Source organism: Phaenicophaeus curvirostris, chromosome 9 (genome assembly GCF_032191515.1).
Source record: "Phaenicophaeus curvirostris isolate KB17595 chromosome 9, BPBGC_Pcur_1.0, whole genome shotgun sequence".
Taxonomy (NCBI): Eukaryota; Metazoa; Chordata; class Aves; order Cuculiformes; family Cuculidae; genus Phaenicophaeus; species Phaenicophaeus curvirostris.
Window position 1 is genome coordinate 7,378,003 of NC_091400.1, and position 12,364 is coordinate 7,390,366.

General features: G+C 42.6%; 1 protein-coding gene across 26 annotated transcripts in view; it reads left to right on the plus strand.

Moving 5' to 3' along the window:
- Nucleotides 1–12,364, plus strand: part of TCF7L2 (transcription factor 7 like 2) — a 180,770-nt gene that overhangs the window by 56,324 nt on the left and 112,082 nt on the right. For 23 of the 26 annotated variants that reach the window (XM_069863273.1, XM_069863262.1, XM_069863268.1 and 20 more), the window contains exon 5: nucleotides 7,438–7,539. The exons of the other annotated variants lie outside the window; for them this stretch is intronic. In XM_069863273.1, coding sequence (XP_069719374.1) covers nucleotides 7,438–7,539 — 102 coding nt within the window. The remainder of the gene's footprint in view (nucleotides 1–7,437; nucleotides 7,540–12,364) is intronic. 26 annotated transcript variants of the gene reach the window in all.

The following is a 12,364-nucleotide window of genomic DNA, read 5'->3' on the forward strand; positions in this document are numbered from 1 at the left end:
CATCTCATCTGGGATGCAGGAGCAGAGCTGTGTGCACGAGGTCAGGAGAAAGCAACTGATCTGGTGCTTCTTGAAAGTTCTGCCACCTTCACTGAGTCTGACTGCTCATCTAAGAAGGGAACTGTGGTTGTTGAGGTGTTTGTGAGGCTCAAACTATGTCTTTGTGCTGTGTTCTGCCCCAAAATGGGCATCATCTTTGCTGGCTGCCTTAGATTGCTCTAGGGCCTCAGTGAGGTTCTTCCAGCTTGCAATATTTCTGCTTCCAGGTATCCTTCCTTTGAGATGATCTGGAACTACTTAATTCAGTAATTCAGTAGAACTACTACTAAGACATTTCTGTAATTTTCAGGCTGTGAAGTGTCTTGCCTTCTCCTTTTTTATGCCCTAGTGGTGCCTCAGCAATGTGACAAAGGCACAGGCTAAATATTAAAATAAGCAGCTCAAGGCCCCTGTTTTAGGGACTTCTTGTGTGTTACTGGAAGCGAAAGAGGCAACTCAATAACAGGGAAATTCAAAACACTAGAAACGTCTTGTCCAGAAATGTATCGCAAGATGGTTTGGAGGATACTGGTTCTGGTGAATAAGTAGCATGTTAAACTAAAATTAGGACTTTAAATTGGGACAAGGGGCTCTTTATCAGGGAGTAGAAGGATAGTAGAGGGGGAACAGTTTTAAGCTGAAAAAGGGGAGATTTAGATGAGGTATTAGGAAGAATTTCTTTACTGTGAGGGTGGTGAGGCACTGGCACAGTTTGTCCAGAGAAGTTGTCGATGCCCCATCCCTGGAGGTGTTTGAGAACAGACTGGATGAGGCTTTGAGCAGCCTGATCCAGTGGGAGGTGTCCCTGCCCACAGCAGGGGGGTGGAACTGGATGGGCTTTAAGATTCCTTACAAACCAGACCATTCAGTGACGATTTAATGTCCTTTGTGCGCATGTCTGTGCAGGTACACAACATTTACCAGTTCCTTTTGTGCTACTTTCCCCTACTTAATGTATTTCACTTAGTAATTTATTTTGCAGTATTACAATAATTTAAAGAATGTTAATAGGTTAAAATAAGTGGAGATATGTGATAAATACTTCAATTTTTCAGAATTTCATGCTTTCATTTCTGGAATACGGGAAAGAAATCTTTTGTGCAGCACGGATCAGTCTAGTTGAAATAAGCCTCATTGCTTTCATTTTGAGCGGCTCCCCTGTGCCTTGTCGAGGTACACTACATATTCTGTAGAAGGGCTGAACATTGTGGGTGGTGTCTGTTAGTTCTCATACAAAAAATTCCAGACATTGCAGATCTACAAGAAATGGGAGGCCCTTTTTTTCAAAGTTCCTTCAGCGATCTTATTCAGTTATTTAAAATAAATCTTTCAGATTTCACTCTTACACTGCATACCTCTACAAACAAGGTGATAACTGAAGACCAAAAATATGGCATTGAGGTGAATTAAGGGATGGAGCAGAAGTGGGGACTTAAGTGGGGACACTAGTAGATTGCAGACCTTTCTTTGTAGGTACCAAGATGCGTATCCTTTTGCAGATATTTTTTTGTCTGCAGAGAGCAATTGGTCTCATTAAGCTTCATCATGGTTCATATCATATTGCCTTCCCATAAATCTTAGCCGTCCCTTCAGCATTATGCTCTCCTGTGTTGCTACTGAATTATCTCTGGTTAATATTTGTCTGGATATCCCCTCCCAGAAGAGTATCCTCTCAAGTAACAAGTGATAGAATGGGGGGAAATGGCCTGAAGTTGTGCCAGGTGGGGTTTAGACTGCGTACTAGAAAAAAATTCTTTACTGAAAGAGTGATGAACTATTGAAGGAGGGTGCCCAGAGAAGTGGTGTAGTCTTCTTCCCTGGAGGTGTTCAAAAAGTGTGTAAACGTGGCACTTTGTGACATGTTTTAGTAGGCACCGTGGTGTTGGACTGATGGTTGGACTGGATGTTCTTGGAGGTCTTTCCCAGCCTTAGTGATCATATGATTCTATGAGTTGCTAACTAAATACTGGAGAAACTCCTAAGCTTCAAAGTTGACTTCCAGGTGCATAGTTCCATGTAATTCTGCAGTGCTGGCCAAGGGAGAAACTAAGAGCAAAACTAGGAATTTGCATGTTTGCATGTTATGTTGATATTCAGGGAGAAACATAGACTCTGAAGGTGTGGAAATCTGGTTGTGAGAGGCATTGGTGGAGGCCCATGGTATCAAGCTAACTCCAAGAGACCTGCTTGTGCTAGTTTCAGTTCCTGGGAGCTAATAAGCACCAGCTGCAGGAAATGTAAGCTGGAAAGTGTTGTGCAGCTTTCCCTGTGTTTAAAAAACCAGCGTATTTTTTGTAATTGCATTTATGTATTTCTATGCTATGGGACATCACTTGTAGGGCATTCCAGCAGTGAAAACAATAGCGTGACAAGGGAGCAGCTCCAGGTTGGACACCGGTGCAGGAAGCACCTGTGAACTCTGTGCCATCCCTTCCATCAGGGCTGCAAGCCCAGCCCCTGGGAGGGATGTGGCTGCTGGCAGTAGAGTGAGAGTTTTCACTAAACTCTTCTAGTCTTGAATGTGAATTTTAGCTGCTTTTGACCAACTCTGCTGTAAAATCTTGAGAAGGGAGTTTGTTTGCTCCACCAAGGAGCTGCTCTGGGTGATGTTTGGCGGGGTAGGCATGTAGAGCTGCTCTTGGTGGGTCTGTGCTTCGCAGGACCTTCTGGTTGCAAATGGGAGGTCAGGACATGCTGCTCGCAGGAGCTGGAGGGTAAGGGTGTTTCCTTTTTGTTCTCCTTCTAAAAAGGAAAATGCAGGCTGTTCAAATCATTTGCCTTTTCCCTTGTGCTGACAATTTAACAGCCTTTTTAAAAGCTTTGGTTTCTCTCAAGTACGCTCGTCCCATACGTGTTTTAATTTCTGTGCGGAGGCCTGGAGCTTAACAATTATTTTGCTTAAGCTCTCTGAGACTTGCCATAAAACATTTTCTTTCTTTTTTTTTTTTTTTTCTTTAAGCACACACATGCTAATGATCCCCATCAGATCATATTGTTAAGCAGGGAATAAAATACTTATGGCAAGATGACATTACTTTAAAAAATGTTAAAAGCAGGCCAACAGAGCCCATTTCGACAGTTTTGTTCTGAAATAATTTGTGCAGATTTGTTAGAGTTAATTTGTTGAAAAGTTCAATGTTTGTACAGGCGAGTCCTAATTTCCACACTGAGACACAGAAGCAAGCGAGGAGCGAGCGTGTGTCCAGCCTTCGCGGGAGCAGGATGGTGGGAACTTCCCTCCCTCCTACCCTTCCCCCCTGGTGTAGGAATGTAAAAGTAGTGTCAGGAGGCTGGGAAAGTTGGCTTCAGATTTTTGTGGACTCCTTGCAAATCAGAGGAACTGTCTGGCTCAAATCTGCATTTAGGGCTGAGAGAAGAGGATTTCCTGCTATTTAGTTGCTTGAGGAAGGAAAGGATTTACCTCTCCACTGTAACAGGACTTAATTTTTCATCTCTTTAATAAGAATATCATAGTGTAGGGCAGCAGTAGTAAACCTGTGAAAGCAATCACACCTCTCCCCCCTCTCCCTTTGCCCTCCTCATGCTGCGATGCAGCTCCCCCTCTACCCAAGCATCCTCCCCACCCACCTACCAGCCCTGATGATGGTTTGGCATCTCCCTCCATCGTCAAAGAGTTGTGGAGGGGGGTGACTGCTGCGACGTCGCTCCCTCGGACGGCTGCCTCGCCCGGCCCGCCATCTGGATCCAGTTAGCTCTCTCGGCAGTAGGGCTGAGTCTCATTTCCTCCAACCAGTAATGTTATATAGGCAGTGATCCTGTTCTGCCCTAACATAATTGAAAATTATGTGTATTGTAGACTCGCAGCGCTGAAATGTAGACTCGTAAAAATCTGTGGCTCAGGTAGCCTGTGGAGATTGAATTTGGCACACAATGAAGCTTTTATGTAAAGTAAGAATTATAAGCCACCACATCAATATTGTGTTACAGGCATGACAATTCTTGGATGAGGAGGCCTTGAGTCAGGCTCGTCACCTTAAACAATGCTAATATTTCATACTTTATCATTTTGAAGCCAGCGGATTGGACTGTTTTTCCTTTTGCAAGCATCCTGCCACTGAAGCTTTGGGTTTGTTACCTTGAGGCAGGCGTTGGCTGTGGGCTCTGTCCCTCTGTTTATCTGATGGACAGAACACCTCGCCCTTGGTGGGCCAGGATGCTGCTCTGGATCCTGGCCACTTGGTAGAGTTCGTGAAAGTTGCTTTATTGACCCTTTGGTGTTACTGCTTTCTGTGGGGACTGTTTTATTTTTCCCCCAGCTGGTGTATTCCCCACTGGTGGAAATGGAAGCTGTCAGTGTGTGTGCTTGTGTGCAAAACTGAGCCTTCTGGTTTTGTACCATTCCTGGGGGGCTCCACGTGCGTGTCCAAGAGGAGAAACAGCTTTGGCTGCATTTTAGCCTTTGTGCTCTAAGACTTCTTGGATCCTTTTTGGCAGGAGTGAGTAAGAGAATGACTTTACCAAGAGCCCAAACTAAGGGGTTTAAAAGCAGAAAGGAAAGTAGCTGTAAGTTCTTTTGAAACTTTCATCTTGCACTAAGGCTGATCAGCTTGGTGTGGGACAACCCATGCTGGAAGCATGGGCTCTTGAGAGACTGAGGTGGAGCAGGAGCAACGATACTGCCTTGCTCTGTTTCTTCTAAGGAAATTTATTGCTGGTAAAAAACAGCAGAACTGACAGTGCTGAAGGCTTTGTAATCCCTGCAATAATTACTGACAGGACAGGGTCTGATATGAGCTTGTTCATGCAACTGTGTCAGTGCCTCAGCCTGCCCTCGGGGCAGTCTCAGGGAAGCCCACGTGTTTCTTGGCTTTACAGCCGCTGACCTGAGCTCCTTCATGGGTTGTCATGTTTGTAGGAATATTCCAGGGTTGCTTGTGACAATGGAGTGGTCATGGAAAAGTGAGGGTGGTTGGTTTATTTTGTTGGGTAACGGCTGAGTGACCATTTGCTGAGACGCCACTGGTTAAGCTGGCAGGTTCATGTAAGGGTTTTAGCTGTGGTGGCAGTAACTTCTCACTCTCTAAAGTAATTGTGCAGTTTCAAACAGAGTCATGTACCATAAGACACACATTCTGTGAGAATGGTTTCCTTGGAAGAGGGAAAAATACTTCACTAGGTGACTGGAAAACCTGAGGAAGCCAGTAGTAGCTGTGACCCATCGGGACCCTTTCTGAAAATTCATACGCCTCTTTATGTGGTGGTGTTATGGTTATTGTCTAACTGATGAACTTCTGAAAATGTAGCAGTTGACTTGTTTAATAGTGCCATCTGCAAATCTGAAACGTACCACATTTCCCCTCAATTTAAGCAGTTCTCAGTCGGCTTAGGTTTTGGGTTCATTCTCCATGAGCTTGGGTTGCATTTTTCAGCACTTTTTTGAAACCACTAAGGGTTTGAAAGTTACTTGAACATCATCTCAGCTTTAAAATTTATGTTGTGGTCACCTCTATTGAAGAGCTGGGATTTGACACAAGCGATCAAATATCTGGAGGCTTAAATCGAGTTGTAAGAGTTAGAAATGTCGCTTATGGTAGACAAGTTCTGGTTTGTTTGGGTTTTATTTCTTGTTATTAAGAAGTGCTGAAACACTCTGGTCCACATTGCACAAATCCCAAATGTGAAGATGAATAAAACCAAAACTTCTTGGAACTTGAGGAACTTGTATGGGGCACAAATCCAGAGTATGGGTTTGTTTATTTGCATTCCAGTAGCTCAGAAATCTCAGGCCCTCCAAGTGATGGGAATTGGTAATGCATCCTCCTGCTGACTCCTACTTCTGGTCACCTCCGTGCCTGGGGTCTTGCAGCAAACAGGCCTTGCATGCTAGCAAATGTTTTGCATACGTGAACAAATTTGATAGTGACGTGCTGAAAGAATGGAACCAGATCTCCTTCCTTCCTTCATGGAGATTTAGATACAGCTTCCGTTGTTTGCCTGGCGCGATGAGGGTTTTGTGTGTGTGATTCTCCTTCAAGATTACTCTTGAAAAAAAAGGAGTGTAATGGGTAAACATAACTTTCTCTAGGCATTTCTAGGAATAGATCTGTTAGGTCAACCAGAGTCTAGTGCTAAATAGGACCTTCTGCAGTGGCCTGATCTATGTGTGCAGCTGCTTTCCGTAGGTTTGGGAGGGGGCTGAAGGTATGTGGCAGTACGCATTTCTTCCAGTGTGATATAAGGCTTTTAGAGATCACGTATTAACCAGTATGCCTAATTGGCACAGTGCAGCAGCACACAGAGGGAAAAGCTTGGGGTGACATTATATTTAGATGTACTGTGCAGAGGTCTGTTCAGGCTAACTGTGGGGCTGCTCTTGGTCAGAATCAAGCACTTCTGATGCAACCATCTGGGCACCAACTCGAGAGTTCACCTGTGTGGTGGAAGCCTTAAGCTCTGCCATGTGATCTGGCTGGGGTGCAATAGCTTCTCTGGTGAGTTTAGCGAGAGGAAGTGCATGCCTGAGAGCAGAAGTTTTAGTCGATATTTGATGCTGGTTAAATCCTTGAGGAATGTTCTGCTTCTTGAAATGTATTTAAGATTTCTTTGCTTTTGAATCAACACCCCCTTAAGCTGCACACTTGCTGCCTGTGTGTATTCAGCCTGTCTGCCAGTGACAATGACACCGGAGCACTGGAGCTGAGCCTGGGTGCACCAGGCTGTACTCTCTTGGGCATCATCAACAGGAGAGCTTATTAGGTTTGGCCTTGTAATTGAATAACTTGCACTGTGCAAGTCCCTTAAGGGTTGTCTGACAGAAGGTTTCTCTCCTGGTGATGATGAACAAGAAGAAAATAATCCACGGTGACTCCCAGAAATGGTGAAAAGTAGGGAAAATTGGTGCCAAGACCCAGCAGTGCTGCATCTTTTTGGGGTAGACCTCTGCCTTCATGTGTTGTACAGTGCTGGGAACTTGAAGGAGTTGACATGGTGCATTTGTTGAAAAAAGTCTGGCAGATGACCTGTTAAATAATGGGATCATATTCTTATCATTCTTGTGTTTTCCCTCCCCTGAGACTGATAATCCACCTTCCCCTTCCTTTTCCCATCCTCTATATAGTTTTGGTATTTTATTTCTGTATGGGTCTTAATCTTCTAGATTTACTACAGTTAATAAAATCAATGTAATACTGTCTTTGTAATCTGCTTTATTTTCTTATTCCTGAACTATTAACGTGGTGGTATGAAATTATTAGTGTTCTGCCAAGATTTTGTCTCCACAAAGTCGTCTTAATTTTTGTTTCAGTTCCTTGCATAAGTTTTAATTTATACCTTTTTACTCATGTTACCTAAGATTTGGTTTTGTTTGGGTTTTTTTTTTTTTTTGCCTTTCTTTTCTGAACTCATTTTTCTTTCCCCATTTTTGTTTCCTCCATCCAGTATCTGCAGATGAAATGGCCACTGCTTGATGTTCAGGCAGGGAGCCTTCAGAGTAGACAAGCCCTCAAGGATGCTAGGTCTCCATCTCCAGCACACATTGTTGTAAGTAAACACAGAAAGATGTTCTTCCTTTGCTTAAACAAAAAAGGCATTTGACATTAATAGCATTGGTTGTCATCAGTTTTCTTTTACACAAACCGAAAGAGAAATGCTTCAAACCAAAACCATAAGGAACTCATGGTAAAAGGAGGGAATAACATTTGCTATTGCCGGGCTGTTTATGGAATTATCATTTGTGTGCCTCATAAGAGATCAGAAAGTTGAAAATGCTCTAAATTTGCACACTGCAGCATTACTTCATGGTAGTAAAGTCCAATCAGGCTGGTTTACACATATGGAAATGTTGAACTGAAGAGGATGAAGAGACACTTTTGGAAAGCATTAAAAAAATCAAGCCTGTTCTATGGCCTTTACTAAAATAATCTTTTCTTATTGCAAAATCTTTAATGAAAGAGAGTTGGTCACCAGTGTAACTGGGTGAAGGATCAACAGAGTCAAGCCATGTCCCTTTGTGTTGTGAAGACTTCTCATTCTGTATAAAAAGTTTTATCAAATGTTTACTGCTTACCTGCAAAATATAAAGCGCTCTTTATAATAAGTAGCATTGACAAAAATAGCTTTTTTTAAACTTCTCAGATAAATTTTCAGTTCTTGATTCAGTTTTCTTGCTTCTGTTGTAAAAAAGATGTTGAGTTTGAAACGTTCAATATAAATTTGCATGACGGGGGTCTGGGGTTTTTATTTTACGTTATAAAATAGCATCCATAGAGGCCTAAAAAGAAACTTTATTTATGTGGTGTTGTGCAAGAGGGGCTGCGTGTATTGGCCCATCTTCACCCAGAGCTGATGTAACTGCCATGTAATATTAAGGAGCATCTTAGCTCTGGGAAATTTACCTCTGGAGAAGACAGCATGTAGTGGGGTAGAATATTCCTTCTGAAAGACTTTATCATCAAGTGTTACGTTTTTTTTATTTCTTTTTAAACTTTTTAAATAACCAATGGATGACAAGGTGAATCCCAGGGAAAGAAATATAGCTTATTCTTTATCTTCTATTAAATAACATAAAGTTGATGTAGCTGGTAGATGATTCAAACTGTATGTTTGTTTTGTTAGAAATCTAAAATCATACTAAACATTTTTTTGTGGAGCTTCTTACTCTGTTATTGTCTCTTTAATTTGAGAAGTTTCAGGCCTTTGCTGTGTATTAGCTTTTTTTATTTAAAAAGCAAAAAGGTTTCCTGTCTTTTAGAGTCTGTATCTTTTAAGTCATCCTTTAGTACAGCAGAGCACATTAGGTGCAGAACTGGTGTTTGCTTAACTGATATGTAGCACTGGTTGCTTCACATTTTCACAATGACTTTTTTCTTTTCCTTCCCGTCCACTTGGGCTGCTACTGGAAGAAGAGATCAGAGAAAAGATGTTTGGCTGGTTATTTAGAAATCTACAGCCATCAAAGCTTGCTGTCATCCTATTTTTAATAAGAAATAAAGCAAAGTAACTTCCTTATTTTAATTATTTTTTAAACTGCTCTGCTAGAGAGTAGCTGGGACTCTGGGGCCAGTGTGGTGGAGTAGTGTCAAGCTTGCAGGAGGTGATGGCAAGGGATGTTTCTCCTGGCTGGTTGCAACCTGAGAGGGCATGATGAGTTTGGCAGGTAGCTTCACTGGTGATCATTGGTGCTGAGCATCTGCCATCCCCAAAGCCTCTTGCTGTGCAGGAGAGCAGCAAGCACTTGCCTCTAAAAGCCAGAGCAGCTCATCGTGCTGGTGGGGCTCATTGAGGTCCTGGCTCCCCCAGCCTGCTCCAACCCCTCTGCCCAGGTGTGGATGAGGTGGAGGGGAGTGAACAACGCAAATACACAAAAAAAAATGGGATTAAAAAATCACTATCATTTTGGAAAATAAAGAGAAGCCTGTTTCCAGGGAGGCTGAGGTTGATCTGCCTTGTATTTTGACCATTTATGGGGTTCTTATGGGTCTCTTAAAAGCTGTTTCACTCTGCTGTTCAATAAAAAGCATATTTACCATAGCAACCACTTAGGCTGTGAGGAACATATACTACCTCTGAGATGGAGGCCACCTTCCAAAAGAGCCACAGCTGGCATTTGTAATGTGATCTTTTGTGCTACTTACAATGTTGGAGGAGGAGGAGGAGAGCGTGAGGGGGGCAGCAGTGGTGTGTTGAGGGGGGGAAGGCAGTCCTGCAAGGTTTAATGATTATTTCTAGCAGCAAACTGTTTTGCCTTGTCCTGTTAAAATAAATAAATAAGAGGCAGCTTTTTCCACCCTTTTTCCTGGCATCTGCCCCAGGCCACATTCATTCTGTGGAGTAAAAATGGTCTTAGTTTTGGTAAATAAAGTTAGAGCGAGTAATGGCATTTGAGGGAGATGAACCAACTGTAAATGCCAGTTGGCCTGGGATGTGTCAGGCTTCCCTGGATTCCCCGTTTGTTACCACTGTACCTGCCTACAGCACCTGGGACCTGGTCACTCCTGCATGAGGCTCTACACCCATTTCTGCATATGTGAAAACGCAACTAATCTTTTTACGGAACAATGAGAGATATTTCATGGGCATGCTGAGGTTTCTGTGTGAGTGGAATGTGTAATCTATAGGGATGGGAACTGGTTCTTTACCCATGTTGTTGTGTCTTGTCCACCTGCCAGGTGTACCCATGCCAGTTTTTCATCTTGAAACTGGCTGTGCTGCCCTGAAGATCTATAGGAAAATGCTAACATCTGCAAATCATTTCTTATCTTTCCCCTATCTCTGAAATCAGGATTTGAGGCTAATCTTTATAGCTGGATTACAAAGAGAGAGAAGGAGAGTGGGATTCTTTCTCTTTTCACTTTATTTTCTTTTTTTTCGCTCCTATTTTTCATGTATTTTTCTTTTTTCTTTCCCTTTTTCCATTCTTTTTTTTTTTAATGTTCTTGCTTGTCACTGTTTGGCTCTGATTACCATGAGCTCTGCGTAAGAGCTGCAGCCTTTATGCCCATCTCTGATGAAACTCTGCTTGGCTTCGGTGTGGGTTTTTAGCTTAATGACCCAGGGCTGCAGAACATGACCATCTATAATGTCTTAAGTAAAGACTGTACTATTTGTCAGCCATCCTCCTTTCAGATTTGTTTAAGAACATTAAGACTATGAAAATCGAAGCAAAAGACCAGCATGAATAATTTGGCTGTATTGCCCCCAGTGCTGAGGGCTGGGTTAATACTGCTTTTCATGGTGCTCGATAGAGTCTCCAAGGCCCATAATGAGAAACAGAATATTAAACTGAAATTATGTTCAGCATGTCTCGAGGAAGGTACAGCATGAGGCTCCATTTAATACCAATGCATTTATTTGCATTTAGGTGCTTCACTTGTCTCCTAAGACTCCTGCATCTTGCTCTGGCACAGTCGTGCTGCTTATCTCTGTCCAAAGGTGAAAGAGAACTGGGGGAAAAATGGTTGTAATTGTATGCTATTAAGCTTGCTAGGTCAAAATTTTGAATTCAGCTTGTGGGTTAGTACTATTAGGAGGCTGAGAATTCTTTTTAAGGATTTTTATGGTTATTTCCCCCTTTTTTCTGAGCTTTGATTTCATTGAAGGTATGACGACTTCGTAAAACACCTTTAGTGGGAAGTATTGGGGTGTAGAGCAGACTCTAGCTGGGGTGCCTTGCATGCTTCTCCAAGCAGGTAGGGTGCTTGTTGACCTAAAATGCTATGTTCGGCTCTCACCTGATCCAGTTCACATAGGTGCCTCAGCATGGTGTTGAGGGTGATATCTGAGTGCACAAAGAGTAGGATTCTTGTCTGAAAATTTTCTAATATGGTATGGACAGGCAACTGAAAATGAGCGTTTTTTGTCCACTCAAGGATCTCCAAAATCTGCCTGCTACAGAAAGCCAGCTCCTTTAAAACTGTTTTTAAAACCTTCCTACGACTTTCAGGATAAAAACAGTGCTGTTCTTCCCTGTTCTCTGCAAAGTAAATACTCTGGCTCAACCATACCCTCTTTTGGGGGCAGGAGTATGGGTGAAAGACCAGTCTGAGGATCCTGCTTCTTGCTGTCTTGTCTGTAGAGAGATTTGCTTTTAGCTTCCTTTGAACCAGGCAAAAATATTCTGAACCCCAAATGGTGGTTGTTTGGTACAGTGCATTTCTTATAGAACAGTTAAAGGTTTAAAAAATCCTGCATTTTCTTCGGCAGAGAGGCCTTTCGAACTAAATGTAAATTTTACCTTGGGGGAGGACTTTTAGTACTATTTGGCCTGGGTTTTCTATGTTATGAACACAGCCATACTGTAGACTGAATCCCCAAGAACAAAGACTCACTGTGCAGTAGTGTATCTAATTTTTTTTTTTTTTTTTTGCTTAAGGAGGTAAAAATGTGTTTTGAAAACATAATATGACAAGCAAAACTGAAGGCAAAGCCATCTGAAATGTACTCTCTGTTCTCAGCATCTTCGACGTGCATGGACGGGAGGTGTCTGGGACTGCTGGGCAGCTTGGAGAGATCAGGAGTTGTTTGCCAGAGTGGTTAGAGTTGAAGCTGCACAGTCTGCCCTCCCCGGTCACTGATGTCTTTCAGTCTCATGAGGTTTGCACTTACGCACTTTGGAAGAAAAGACAAATACTTAGAAGTAATCATGAGGTTTATCTTGGATTTAAAAAATTATCTACAGTGCTTTTTTGAGACAGGCCAGTAGTGGGATGCATCCAAATGTATAGGGCCACCTGGAGCATCTTGCAACTTTCACTTGTAGTGCCCCAAGAGCGGTTTTAAAGCTCTTGCTTTGTTTGTCTTTAATATTTTTTTGTGGAGAGGCTCCTCTGCAGTAGCCTTCTGAGATGTTCTTGGGCCTCAGGCTGCA